Source organism: Cherax quadricarinatus, chromosome 29 (genome assembly GCF_038502225.1).
Source record: "Cherax quadricarinatus isolate ZL_2023a chromosome 29, ASM3850222v1, whole genome shotgun sequence".
Classification (NCBI taxonomy): Eukaryota; Metazoa; Arthropoda; class Malacostraca; order Decapoda; family Parastacidae; genus Cherax; species Cherax quadricarinatus.
The window spans coordinates 12565203-12581216 of NC_091320.1; the positions used below are offsets into that span (position 1 = coordinate 12565203).

Below are 16014 nucleotides of genomic sequence, written 5' to 3' on the forward strand. Positions count from 1 at the left end.
ATGTCTTAGAGCTAGAACTCATAAACAGTATTTCCATCTCCTTGGATCAAGAGACTCAGTCAGGTACATACATCCACCTGGTATGTTGTACAAGACTAAACTCAAAGTCTTCAGATTAGGAAAGTACTCAAAGTGTTTGATCATAGAGTTACTAGTATGTCAAACTGGACAATTTCTCCAACACCTTGGATCAAGAGCCTCCCGGACAGGCCCCCATTTGTTACAAAAAACGCGATTCTAAAAGCTTAGAGATCTCCAGTGAATACTAGAAAGGACTGCCCTTCTAGCATCCAGCCTGTTACTGGGTTTTCGTAACAAGTAGTCAGTATCCTTGTCCAATTATCCATTAAAATTCAGTATTATTCAATAGTGCTTCAGGATTACAACTGGTAGGCTACTAACTAGAGAAATTAAAATTTAATAAATTTATTAAGTCTAGAGGTATATTATCAAATTAAATTAATCACAGCAATCAAAATAAAATCAATCTCTCGAGTTCAATATTATTGTGCTGAAAGCACATATCACATTTATAATTCTTAAGTACCGTCTGGTACATTAACATTTAATAAGATATTACAAATATGTACAAGTGTGTATGTATGTGTGTAAGTGCTCTAAGTAGTTCACTATGTCTCACGACTCGACTAGACTTAAACAAGTGACTGACAAAGTCCTCAAATAAACTAACTTCGTGACCGACTGGCAACCCGAACAGTCTGCTTGAACAACAAAGAATGCTAAGCCCAATAGCAATGCAATATGCGACTGCGACACAGAATCAGGAACTGGGAGATAATATAACGACACTAAGTAGGGACCATCAGCAAATCCTCCACAAAAGTTACAAAGCTCCCATACTACTGAATCTAAGTTCAGCATAGGAAAAACCCTGACTGTGACAATACACAGAAACCAGTACAAAATTAGGTCAGAAGCTATAGCTAAGGACCTGAGATGTTCAGAGTGTCTATGTGACACACAACCTCAGTACAATGTCGAAAATCACTAAGTCTATACAATGCTCTGTGAACAGAGTTCTACAGAACTAACAAGAATAATGAGACAGACAATCTGTCCAACCACCAAGCGAGTCTAGAGCAGACTGAATACTTCATGAGAGGTGAGGACACCCCCCCCTCGATCACGTGATAGCCCCGTGGACAGCACAGCTCAGAAGCCGGCAGTATAACGAGCGACAAGCGATAATTACAGTAGTTTGACAATCAAGACTTGAACTGAGCACATATTATGTACATCCTAACAACATAAGCTACGTCAAATAACAATATAAGGCAATACATTTGCGATTTAGCTATTATCGCAAATATAAGCAATATAAAATTATTTGAAAAGGTAATATATATTATATATATACATAATAATCATTGTAACCCATTCAGGGGTTGCAACACCTGGGTAATGCACAACACAGTGTGATCTCGGTAATGCACAACACAATGTGACCTGGGTAGTGCAAACACAGTGTGACCTTGGTAGTGCACAACACACCGTTATCTGGGTAGTGCACAACACAGTGTGACCTGGGTAATGCACAACACAGTGTGATCTCGGTAATGCACAACACAATGTGACCTGGGTAGTGAATAACACAGTGTGACCTTGGTAGTGCACAACACACCGTTATCTGGGTAGTGCACAACACAGTGTGACCTGGGTAATGCACAACACAGTGTGATCTCGGTAATGCACAACACAATGTGACCTGGGTAGTGCATAACACAGTGTGACCTTGGTAGTGCACAACACACCGTTATCTGGGTAGTGCACAACACAGTGTGACCTGGGTAATGCACAACACAGTGTGACCTGGGTTACCTGGAGGTTACCTGGTTATCTGGAGGTTATTCCGGGGATCAACGCCCCCGCGGCCCGGTCCATGACCAGGCCTCCCGATGGATCAGGGCCTGATCAACTAGGCTGTTACTGCTGGCCGCACGCAGTCCAACGTACGAGCCACAGCCCGGCTGATCCGGCACTGACTTTAGGTATCTGTCCAGCTCTCTCTTGAAGGCAGCCAGGGGTTTATTGGCAATTCCCCTAATGCTTGATGGGAGGCTGTTGAACAGTTTTGGGCCCCGGACACTTATGGTGTTTTCCCTTAGTGTACCAATGGCGCCCCTACTTTTTATTGGGGGCATTTTGCATCGCCTGCCCAGTCTTTTACTTTCGTAGGGAGTGATTTCTGTGTGCAGATTTGGGACCATTCCTTCCAAGATTTTCCAAGTGTAGATTATGATATATCTCTCCCTCCTGCGTTCCAACGAGTACAAGTCAAGTGCTTCCAAGCGTTCCCAGTAGTTAAGGTGCTTGACAGAACTTATACGTGCAGTAAAGGATCTCTGTACACTCTCTAGATCTGCGATTTCACCTGCTTTGAATGGAGATGTTAATGTACAGCGGTATTCCAGCCTAGAGAGAACAAGTGATTTGAAAAGGATCATCATGGGCTTGGCATCTCTCGTTTTGAAAGTTCTCATTATCCATCCTATCATTTTCTTTGCACGTGCGATCGTGGCACTGTTGTGATCCTTGAAAGTGAGATCCTCAGACATTACTACTCCCAGGTCCCTTACATTATTTTTCCGCTCTATTGTATGGCCGGAGTCAGTAGTATACTCTGTTCTAGTTATTATCTCCTCCAGTTTTCCATAACGGAGTAGTTAGAATTTGTCCTCATTGAACATCATATTGTTTGGTATAAACCTTGGTAATAAATACCGACAAGTTGGTTTAGAAAGACACGTAAGCAAACACTATAACATATTTATTAGAAAACGTTTCGGTCCTGGAACCTTGATCACTTCTAACATACAGAGGTAGAAAGACATTATATATATAGGCGGAGAGTGAGATGTGACGCACGTGACCTGAGGAATGTCATAAGAACATAAGAATGGAGGAACACTGTAGAAGGCCTACTGACCCATGCGAGGCGAGGGTAGACGATGAAATCACGTGACTCCTGTGTTGTTGGGTTGGTGCTGCTTAAGTATCATGTATGCCAATGTTTTTGAAATTTTGTAGTTTCCAGTGTTGCGTTCTATAGTGTCGGTGACGGTGATTAGTGAGGCTTCTAGGCACCGTCGGCGTCTGAGGTCTGGTTCGGTGAGAACGAGTTGTGCCTCGAGGCAAATCCTACTTATGTTCTTATGACATTCCTCAGGTCACGTGCGTCACATCTCACTCTCCGCCTATATATATAATGTCTTTCTACCTCTGTATGTTAGAAGTGATCAAGGTTCCAGGACCGAAACGTTTTCTAATAAATATGTTATAGTGTTTGCTTACGTGTCTTTCTAAACCATCATATTGTTTACCGTTGCCCACTGGAAAACTTTGTTTATATCTTCTTGGAGGTTAACCGCGTCCTCAGCAGATGACAGCCTCATCCGCAAAGGATGATACGGTGCTGTGGTGTATATCTCTGTTTATGTCTGATATGAGGATAAGGAATAAGATGGGGGCGAGTACTGTGCCTTGTGGAACAGAGCTCTTCACTATGGCAGCCTCCGATTTAACTCTGTTGACCACTACTCTTTGTGTTCGATTTGTTAGGAAGTTGAAGATCCATCTCCCCACTTTCCCAGTTATTCCTTTAGCACGTATTTTATGGGCTATTACGCCATGATCGCATTTGTCAAATGCTTTTGCAAAGTCTGTGTATATTACATCTGCATTCTGATTTTCTTCCAGTGCATCCAAGGCCATATCATAGTGATCCAGTAGTTGTGAGAGGCAGGAGCGACCTGCCCTGAACCCATGTTGCCCTGGATTGTGCAGATTTTGGGAATCCAGGTGATTTGCAATCCTGCTTCTTAGCACTCTTTCAAAGAATTTTATGATGTGGGACGTCAGAGCTATTGGTCATAGTTCTTAGCTAATGCTTTGCTGCCACCTTTATGGAGTGGGGCTATATCCGTTGTTTTAAGTGACTGTGGAATTTCACCCATGTCCAAGCTCCTCCTCCATAGTGTACTTAGGGTAATGCACAACACAGTGTGACCTGAGTAAGGCACAACACAATGTGACCTGGGAAGTGCCCAACACACCGTGACCTTCGTAGTGCACAACACAGTGGTCCCTGAGTGATGCACAACACAGTGTGACCTGGATAGTGCACAATACAGTGTGACCTGGGTAGTGAATAACACACCGTGACCTGCGTAGTACACAACACAGTGTGCCCTGAGTAATGCACAACACAGTGCGACTTGGGTAGTGCACAACACGGAGTGACCTGTGTAGTGCAAAACATTGTGACCTGGGTATTGCACAAAAGTGTGACCTGGGTAGTTCACAACACAGGGTTACCTGGGTAGTACACAACACACCATAACCTGGGTAGTGCACAACACAGTGTGACCTGGGTAGTGCATAATACAGTGTAACCTGGGTAGTGCACAACACACCGTTATCTGGGTAGTGCACAACACAGTGTGACCTGGGTAGTGCTCAACACAGTGTGACCTGGGTAGTTCAAAACAGTGTGACCTGGTAGTGCACAAAAGTGTGACCTGGCTAGTGCACAACAGTGTGACCTGGGTAGTGTACAACACACCGTGACCTGCGTAGTGCACAACACAGTATGCCCTGAGTAATGCAAAACAGTGTGACCTGGGTAGTGCACAACAGTGTGACCTGAGTAATGCACAACACAGTGTGACCTGGGCAGTGCACAACACAGTGTGACCTGGATAGTGCAAAACATAGTGTGACCTGGGTAGTACACAACACACAGTTATCTGGATAGTGCACAACACAGTGTGACCTGTGTAGTGCACAACACAGTGTGACCTCGGTAGTGCATAACACAGTGTGACTTGGATATTGCTCAACACAGCGTGACCTGGATAGTGAACAACATACCGTGACCTGGGTAGTGAACAACACACCGTGACCTGGGTAGTGCCCAACACCGTGTGACCTGAGTAGTGCACAACATAGTGTGACCTGGGAAGTGCGGAACAGTGTGAACCAGGTCGTGCACAGCACAACGTGACCTGGGAATTGCAAAATGCACCTTGACCTTTCTAGTGCACAACACGCCGTGACCTAGGTAGTGCACAACATAGCGTGACCTGGGTAGTGCACAACGCAGCGTGACCTGGCAGTGCACAACACACGTGACCATGGTAGTGCAGAACACAGCGTGACCTGGGTAGTGCACAACACATCATGACCTGGGTAGTGCACAACACAGCGTGGCCTGGGAAGTGCATAATACAGTGTGACCGGGGTTGTTCGGAACTCTGTGTGATTTGGGTAATGCAAAACACAGTGTACCTGGGTTGTGCACAAATCAGTGTGACCTCAGTAGTGCACAGCACACCGTGACCTGGGTAGTGTACAACGCAGCATGACTTGAGATGTGCACAACACAGCGGAACCTGAGTAGTGCACAACGCAACGTGACCTGGGTAATGCACAATTCACCATGACCTGGTTAGTGCACAACACAATGTGACCTGGGTAGTGCACAACACAGTGTGACCTGGGTAGTGCAAAACATTGTGACCAGTGAAGTGCACAAAAGTGTGACCTGGGTAGTGCACAACACAGGGTAACCTAGGTAGTACACAACACATCGTTTCCTGGGTAGTGCACAACAAAGTGTGACCTGTGTAGTGCACAACAGTGTGAGCTGAGTGGTGCATAACACAGTGTGACCTGGGTAATGCACAACACAGCGTGACCTGGGTAGTACACAACACAGTGTGACCTGAGTAATGCACAACATAGTGTGACCTGGGAAGTGCACAACACAGTGTGACCCGGGTAGTGCACAACAGCGTGACCTGGGTAGTGCTCAACAGAGCGTGACCTTTGTAGTGAGCAACACTCCGTGACCTGGGTAGTAAACAACACACCGTGACCTGGATAGTGCACAACGCAATGTGACCTGAGTAGTGCACAACAGTGTGACCTGGGTAGTGCGCAACGCAGTGTGACTCGTGTAGTGCACAGCACACCGTGACCTGGGTAGTGTACAACGCACCATGACCTGGTAGTGCACAGAACAGCGTGACCTTGCTAGTGCACAACACACCGTGACCTCGGTAGTGCACAACATAGCGTGACCTGAGTAGTGAGCAACACACTGTGACCTGGGTAGTGAACAACACACCGTGACCTTGGTAGTGCACAACACCGTATGACCTGAGTAGTGCACAACATAGTGTGACCTGGGTAGTGCACAACAGTGCGTGACCTTTGTAGTGAGCAACAAACCGTGACCTGGGTAGTGAACAACACACCATGACCTGGATAGTGCACAACACAGTGTGACCTGAGTAGTGCACAACAGTGTGACTCGGTAAGTGCACAGCACACCGTGACGTGGGTAGTGTACAACGCACCATGATCTGGTCGTGCACAGAACAGCGTGACCTTGCTAGTACACAACACACCGTGACCTGGGTAGTGCGCAACACAGTGTGACCTGGGTAGTACACAACACTGAGTGACGTGGATATTGCACAATACACCGTCACCTGGGTAGTGCGCAACACAGTGTGATCTGGGTAGTGTACAACTCACCATGACCTGGTAGTGCACAAAAGAGCGTGACCTGGGTAGTGCACAACACACACTGACCTGAAGAACACAGTAGGTAAAGTTTTTTCACTGTCTTCAGTAACTATCATCAACAAAGTTTATAACACAAGGGCAGACTTCCACCGTGGCCTCACACACTGGAATCTTTCAGCTTGACACTTCAACCATTATCACCACCAGAATCTCTGCAGGTCTACAACCTGATCTTTTTTTCTCTCTCTCTCTCTCTCTCTCTCTCTCTCTCTCTCTCTCTCTCTCTCTCTCTCTCTCTCTCTCTCTCTCTCTCTCTTTCTCTCTCTCTCTCTCTCTTTCTCTCTCTCTCTCTCTCTCTCTCTCTCTCTCTCTCTCTCTCTCTCTCTCTCTCTCTCTCTCTCTCTCTCTCTTTTACACAGGGTTTGACAAGGTTAAGGATTCCTAACTTTATTGGCAAGCTAAGAGCTGTTACCTACATCAGCTCATTTGAAAGCATTTTTATTGTTATGAGACATACAAGTAGGGAACAGGATGAAGTTGGAGCCATCTGTGGGCCAGCATTTTCATTTTATCAACTGACTTTATCTCGTTGACATCATAATGCTATACGAATGTGTTCCATACTCGAGTCATCCTGGGTATGTATGATCTCAGATGGAGTGATGTTCTGGAGAAGGATACAGCCAGAGTGAAGTTGCTGCTTTCTGCCCGTCTTGTGGCATAAAAGCTTGTTTCACGCTGTCCTCGAAGTGGATCCAAGTGTGGTACTTTGACAATATTGGCCTTGTACATACCAGTAAGGCCACCCACATCCCTCCTGTGTTGAAGGCTCTGCTGGAATGACAGATCTATCCAGGATGGATCCAGGCGAGAGATGAGACGTCTTGTTCTGTTCTCTACTTTGTCAAGCAGTCGCAGATGAGAGGGGGATGGGGCAGGCAAACCAAGAAAGTGGAGCATACTCAAGGTGTGAGCGTACTTGTGCCTCGTACAGAATCTTGCAACTCATACTGTCAAGCAGATGCGAGATACGGCGAAGTGTAAGCTTCCTGGCTGCTTTTTTTGCAAGATTTACAACATGGTTCTTCATGGTCAGTTTGGAGTCAAATTTCACCCCAAGGATATCAACTTCTTCCCCAGGTGCCAACACCCTCCCATTCATCCTTACTACCGCACCAGCATTACCATCATGGTGCCTAGAGACCATCATCATTTGTATTTTCTCAAGTGCAAATGTTACTTGCCATCTATTTCCCCCCCCCTCTCTCTCTCTCACTCTCTCGCTCTCAGAAAATACTGTATACATGTGTTGCTGGGTACCTGTGTTGCAGGTACCTGGTGTTGCTGACAACCAGTGTTGCAAGTACTTGATGATGCTGACAACCTGTGTTGCAGGTACCTGGTGTTGCTACCTTTACTGCAGGTAAATGGTATTCCTCACTACCTGTGTTTCAGGTAATTGGTATTGCTCACTACCTGTGTTGCAGGTATCTGGTATTGCTCACTACCTGTGTTGCAGATAACTGGTGTAGTCCACTACCTGTGTTGCAAGTACCTGGTATTGCTCACTACTTGTGTTGCTGGTACCTGGTGTTGCTACCTATATTGCAGGTACTTGGTGTTAATCACTACTGGTGTTGCAGGTACCTGACATTGCTCACTACCTGTGTAGCAAGTACCTGGTGTTACATATTATCTGTGTTGCAAATACCTGATTTAATCCACTACCTGTGTTGCAGGTAACTGGTGTAATCCACTACCTGTGTTGCAGGTAACTAGTGTAGTCCACTACCTGTGTTGCAGGTAACTGGCGTAGTCCATTAACTGTGTTGCAGGTAACTGGCTTAGTCCATTACCTGTGTTGCAGGTAACTGGCTTAGTCCATTACCTGTGTTGCAGGTACCTGGTGTAGCTCACTACTTGTGTTGCAGTACCTGGTGTTATTCACCATGTCTGGTGTTGCAGCACCTGGTGTTGTTCACCATGCCTGGTGTTGCAGCACCTGGTGTTGTTCACCATCCCTGGTGTTGCAGCACCTGGTGTTGTTCACCATCCCTGGTGTTGCAGCACCTGGTGTTGTTCACCATGCCTGGTGTTGCAGCACCTGGTGTTGTTCACCATGCCTGGTGTTGCAGCACCTGGTGTTGTTCACCATGCCTGGTGTTGCAGCACCTGGTGTTGTTCACCATCCCTGGTGTTGCAGCACCTGGTGTTGTTCACCATCCCTGGTGTTGCAGCACCTGGTGTTGTTCACCATGCCAGGTGTTGCAGCACCTGGTGTTGTTCACCATCCCTGGTGTTGCAGTACCTGGTGTTGTTCACCATCCCTGGTGTTGCAGCACCTGGTGTTGTTCACCATCCCTGGTGTTGCAGCACCTGGTGTTGTTCACCATGCCTGGTGTTGCAGTACCTGGTGTTGTTCACCATCCCTGGTGTTGCAGCACCTGGTGTTGTTCACCATGCCTGGTGTTGCAGCACCTGGTGTTGTTCACCATCCCTGGTGTTGCAGTACCTGGTGTTGTTCACCATCCCTGGTGTTGCAGCACCTGGTGTTGTTCACCATCCCTGGTGTTGCAGCATCTGGTGTTGTTCACCATCCCTGGTGTTGCAGCACCTGGTGTTGTTCACCATCCCTGGTGTTGCAGCACCTGGTGTTGTTCACCATCCCTGGTGTTGCAGTACCTGGTGTTGTTCACCATCCCTGGTGTTGCAGCACCTGGTGTTGTTCACCATCCCTGGTGTTGCAGCACCTGGTGTTGTTCACCATCCCTGGTGTTGCAGCACCTGGTGTTGTTCACCATGCCTGGTGTTGCAGCACCTGGTGTTCACCATGCCTGGTGTTGCAGCACCTGGTGTTGTTCACCATGCCTGGTGTTGCAGCACCTGGTGTTGTTCACCATGCCTGGTGTTGCAGCACCTGGTGTTGTTCACCATGCCTGGTGTTGCAGCACCTGGTGTTGTTCACCATCCCTGGTGTTGCAGCACCTGGTGTTGTTCACCATGCCTGGTGTTGCAGCACCTGGTGTTGTTCACCATGCCTGGTGTTGCAGCACCTGGTGTTGTTCACCATCCCTGGTGTTGCAGCACCTGGTGTTGTTCACCATGCCTGGTGTTGCAGCACCTGGTGTTGTTCACCATGCCTGGTGTTGCAGCACCTGGTGTTGTTCACCATGCCTGGTGTTGCAGCACCTGGTGTTGTTCACCATGCCTGGTGTTGCAGCACCTGGTGTTGTTCACCATGCCTGGTGTTGCAGCACCTGGTGTTGTTCACCATCCCTGGTGTTGCAGCACCTGGTGTTGTTCACCATGCCTGGTGTTGCAGCACCTGGTGTTGTTCACCATGCCTGGTGTTGCAGCACCTGGTGTTGTTCACCATCCCTGGTGTTGCAGTACCTGGTGTTGTTCACCATCCCTGGTGTTGCAGTACCTGGTGTTGTTCACCATCCCTGGTGTTGCAGCACCTGGTGTTGTTCACCATCCCTGGTGTTGCAGTACCTGGTGTTGTTCACCATCCCTGGTGTTGCAGCACCTGGTGTTGTTCACCATGCCTGGTGTTGCAGTACCTGGTGTTGTTCACCATCCCTGGTGTTGCAGTACCTGGTGTTGTTCACCATCCCTGGTGTTGCAGCACCTGGTGTTGTTCACCATGCCTGGTGTTGCAGTACCTGGTGTTGTTCACCATCCCTGGTGTTGCAGTACCTGGTGTTGTTCACCATGCCTGGTGTTGCAGTACCTGGTGTTGTTCACCATCCCTGGTGTTGCAGCACCTGGTGTTGTTCACCATCCCTGGTGTTGCAGTACCTGGTGTTGTTCACCATCCCTGGTGTTGCAGCACCTGGTGTTGTTCACCATTAATTTGTGAAACTAGTAAAGAATATAAAACACTTAAGCATGAAATTAATCCTTCTTGAAGCAAAGAAATGAAAGATGAAATATATAAGAACATAAGAAAGAAGGAACACTGCAGCAGGCCTACTGGTCCATGTGAGGCAGGTCCAATTCTCCCATCGGCTTAAGCCAATGCCTTAACCTAGTCAGGTCAGTCACATTCACTTAAGGAAGGAGCACGGCATCCGACCTAGTAGCACAAGCTAATCAGGTCCAACTCACACCCACCCACACCCACTCATGTATTTATCCAACCTATTGTTAATACTACACAACGTCTTAGCTTCTCTGACGATACTGGGGAGTTTGTTCCACTCATCCACAACCAAACCAGTGCTTTCCTATATCCTTCCTGAATCTGAATTTTTCCAGCTTAAAACGATTGCTGTCCTGTCTGTGCTAGATATTTTTAGCACTATTTACATCCCCTTTATTTATTCCTGTTTTCCATTTATACACCTCAATCATATCTCCCCTAATTCTAAGCTAATTCAAAGCTAATATGTACACAATACGTAATGGAGAAAGGTGCCGTCCCGATGTCCTGGACTTGACTGTTGACACACTGAGTCTGTGACCCCAACACAAGTAGAGATTTTGACGAGCAGAGGTACTGGGATCCTCTGACCACCACAACACTTTTGAAGCAGTTGAGTCACCAGTAGAGAACCACCATGAAATGTTGGTGTTGTTATAACTGGGGGACGGCTGCTAGAATGGTGTGTAGCTGATTAAGAGTCAGCTACGAGTTGAAGGGGACACCAGTGTAGGTACAGATGTAAGATCTGCTCAAGATCAGTGCTGCCCTTCTTATCTCACCTGTGTAGCATGACCCGAGCCGACAATTAAGACTAAAATAATGAAACACAAAATTACACACCAATCGAGAAATCACTCGCATGATAGGCGTACGACCTTTACAAGAAATAGTGAGGATTAACTGATGCCGTTACACTATGTAAGCCCAAAATCAGGACATTAAGAATTTGCAGCATAAAAACCTTAACAAGAGTGAAGCTCTTGTTGGGGGAGGGGGAGGGGGGGGGAGGGGGGAGGGGGGGGTAGTGGGAACAATGCTCACACCTAACATAACAAGAACACTCCCCAACAAACTACCACCACAATACATTTATACTTCTACCACTCCTATCTCATGTACTTTTCCCTCACACCTTGTGTTGCAGGTACCTGGTGTTGTTCACAGTGCCTTGTGTTGCAGGTACCTGGTGTTGTTCACCATGCCTTGTCTTGCAGGTACATGGTGTTCACCATGCCTTGTGTTGCAGGTACCTGGTGTTGTTCACTATGTCTTGTGTTGCAGGTACCTGTTGTTCACCATGTCTTGTGTTTCAGGTACCTGGTGTTCACCATGCCTTATGTTGCAGGTACCTGGTGTTCACCATGCCTTGTGTTACAGGTACCTGGTGTTGTTCACTATGCCTTGTGTTGCAGGTACCTGTTGTTCACCATGTCTTGTGTTTCAGGTACCTGGTGTTCCTCACCTTGCCTTGTGTTGCAGGTATCTGGTGTTCACCATGCTTTGCGTTGCAGGTATCTGGTGTTGTTCACCATGCCTTGTGTTACAGGTACCTGGTGTTATTCACTATGCCTTGTGTTACAGGTACCTGGTGTTCATCGTGCCTTGTGTTGCAGGTACCTGGTGTTTACCATTTCTTGTGTTGCAGATACCTGTTGTTCACCATGCCTTGTGTTGCAGGTACATGGTATTCAACCTGCAGATAGGATCACTGGAGGGTCGTGGCAGGTGCCAGCTGGGTCAGGTGCCAAGAGACAACGTCGTTCTGGAGTTCTCTACCGACAACGCTCAGACCTGGAAGTTGTTACAGCAGTTCGAGCCTGCACACACCACCACCAGGCAAGTTACTCTGCTTTCCACTCAACACACCCACCTCTTCATCAACTCAACACACTCAACTCTTCAACCCACTCACCTCTTCATCAACTCAACACACTCAACCCTTCAACCCACTCACCTCTTCATCAACTCAACACACTCACCTCTTCATCAACTCAACACACTCACCTCTTCATCACCTCAACACACTCAATTATTCATCAACTCAACACACTCACCTCTTCATCAACTCAACACACTCACCTCTTCATCAACTCAACACACTCATCTCTTCATCAACTCAACACACTCATCTCATCGTCAACTCAACACACTCAACTCTTCATCAACTCAACACACTCATCTCTTCATCAACTCAACACACTCACCTCTTCATCAACTCAACACACTCAACTCTTCATCAACTCAACACACTCACCTCTTCATCAACTCAACACTCGCACCTCTTCATCAACTCAACACACTCAACTCTTCATCAACTCAACACACTCACCTCTTCATCAACTCAACACTCGCACCTCTTCATCAACTCAACACACTCATCCCTTCATCAACTCAACACACTCAATTATTCATCAACTCAACACACTCAACTCTTCATCAACTCAACACTCGCACCTCTTCATCACCTCAACACACTCAACTCTTCATCAACTCAACACTCGCACCTCTTCATCAACTCAACACACTCACCTCTTCATCACCTCAACACACTCAATTATTCATCAACTCAACACACTCAACTCTTCATCAACTCAACACACTCCCCTCTTCATCACCTCAACACATTCAATTATTCATCAACTCAACACACTCAACTCTTCATCAACTCAACACACTCACCTTTTCATCAACTCAACACACTCACCTCTTCATCACCTCAACACACTCAATTATTCATCAACTCAACACACTCAACTCTTCATCAACTCAACACACTCCCCTCTTCATCACCTCAACACACTCAATTATTCATCAACTCAACACACTCAACTCTTCATCAACTCAACACACTCGCCTCTTCATCAACTCAACACACTCACCTCTTCATCACCTCAACACACTCAATTATTCATCAACTCAACACACTCACCTCTTCATCAACTCAACACACTCACCTCTTCATCACCTCAACACACTCAATTATTCATCAACTCAACACACTCAACTCTTCATCAACTCAACACTCTCACATCTTCATCACCTCAACACACTCAATTATTCATCAACTCAACACACTCACCTCTTCATCACCTCAACACACTCAATTATTCATCAACTCAACACACTCACCTCTTCATCAGCTCAACACACTCACCTCTTCATCAACTCAACACACTCACCTCTTCATCAACTCAACACACTCAACTCTTCATCAACTCAACACACTCAACTCTTCATCAACTCAACACACTCAACTCTTCATCAACTCAACACTCGCACCTCTTCATCAACTCAACACACTCAACTCTTCATCAACTCAACACACTCACCTCTTCATCAACTCAACCCACTCACCTCTTCATCAACTCAACACACTCACCTCTTCATCACCTCAACACACTCAATTATTCATCAACTCAACACACTCAACTCATCATCAACTCAACACACTCACCTCTTCATCAACTCAACACACTCACCTCTTCATCACCTCAACACACTCAATTATTCATCAACTCAACACACTCAACTCTTCATCAACTCAACACACTCACCTCTTCATCACCTCCACACACTCAATTATTCATCAACTCAACACACTCACCTCTTCATCACCTCAACACACTCAATTATTCATCAACTCAACACACTCAACTCTTCATCAACTCAACACACTCACCTCTTCATCAACTCAACACACTCACCTCTTCATCACCTCAACACACTCAATTATTCATCAACTCAACACACTCAACTCTTCATCAACTCAACACACTCACCTCTTCATCAACTCAACACACTCACCTCTTCATCAACTCAACACACTCATCTCTTCATCAACTCAACACACTCATCTCATCGTCAACTCAACACACTCAACTCTTCATCAACTCAACACACTCATCTCTTCATCAACTCAACACACTCAACTCTTCATCAACTCAACACACTCATCTCTTCATCAACTCAACACACTCACCTCTTCATCAACTCAACACACTCAACTCTTCATCAACTCAACACACTCACCTCTTCATCAACTCAACACACTCACCTCTTCATCAACTCAACACTCGCACCTCTTCATCAACTCAACACACTCAACTCTTCATCAACTCAACACACTCACCTCTTCATCAACTCAACACTCGCACCTCTTCATCAACTCAACACACTCATCCCTTCATCAACTCAACACACTCAATTATTCATCAACTCAACACACTCAACTCTTCATCAACTCAACACTCGCACCTCTTCATCACCTCAACACACTCAACTCTTCATCAACTCAACACTCGCACCTCTTCATCAACTCAACACACTCACCTCTTCATCACCTCAACACACTCAATTATTCATCAACTCAACACACTCAACTCTTCATCAACTCAACACACTCCCCTCTTCATCACCTCAACACATTCAATTATTCATCAACTCAACACACTCAACTCTTCATCAACTCAACACACTCACCTTTTCATCAACTCAACACACTCACCTCTTCATCACCTCAACACACTCAATTATTCATCAACTCAACACACTCAACTCTTCATCAACTCAACACACTCCCCTCTTCATCACCTCAACACACTCAATTATTCATCAACTCAACACACTCAACTCTTCATCAACTCAACACACTCGCCTCTTCATCAACTCAACACACTCACCTCTTCATCACCTCAACACACTCAATTATTCATCAACTCAACACACTCACCTCTTCATCAACTCAACACACTCACCTCTTCATCACCTCAACACACTCAATTATTCATCAACTCAACACACTCAACTCTTCATCAACTCAACACTCTCACATCTTCATCACCTCAACACACTCAATTATTCATCAACTCAACACACTCACCTCTTCATCACCTCAACACACTCAATTATTCATCAACTCAACACACTCACCTCTTCATCAGCTCAACACACTCACCTCTTCATCAACTCAACACACTCACCTCTTCATCAACTCAACACACTCAACTCTTCATCAACTCAACACACTCAACTCTTCATCAACTCAACACACTCAACTCTTCATCAACTCAACACTCGCACCTCTTCATCAACTCAACACACTCAACTCTTCATCAACTCAACACACTCACCTCTTCATCAACTCAACCCACTCACCTCTTCATCAACTCAACACACTCACCTCTTCATCACCTCAACACACTCAATTATTCATCAACTCAACACACTCAACTCTTCATCAACTCAACACACTCACCTCTTCATCAACTCAACACACTCACCTCTTCATCACCTCAACACACTCAATTATTCATCAACTCAACACACTCAACTCTTCATCAACTCAACACACTCACCTCTTCATCACCTCCACACACTCAATTATTCATCAACTCAACACACTCACCTCTTCATCACCTCAACACACTCAATTATTCATCAACTCAACACACTCAACTCTTCATCAACTCAACACACTCACCTCTTCATCAACTCAACACACTCACCTCTTCATCACCTCAACACACTCAATTATT

At 46.0% G+C, this 16014-nt stretch overlaps 1 protein-coding gene across 1 annotated transcript in view; it reads left to right on the forward strand.

Moving 5' to 3' along the window:
- LOC128690364 (reelin) overlaps positions 1 to 16014 on the forward strand; it is an 871665-nt gene that overhangs the window by 382873 nt on the left and 472778 nt on the right. The window contains exon 31 of the mRNA XM_070089797.1: positions 12158 to 12320. Within this exon, the coding sequence (XP_069945898.1) occupies positions 12158 to 12320 (163 nt within the window). The remainder of the gene's footprint in view (positions 1 to 12157; positions 12321 to 16014) is intronic.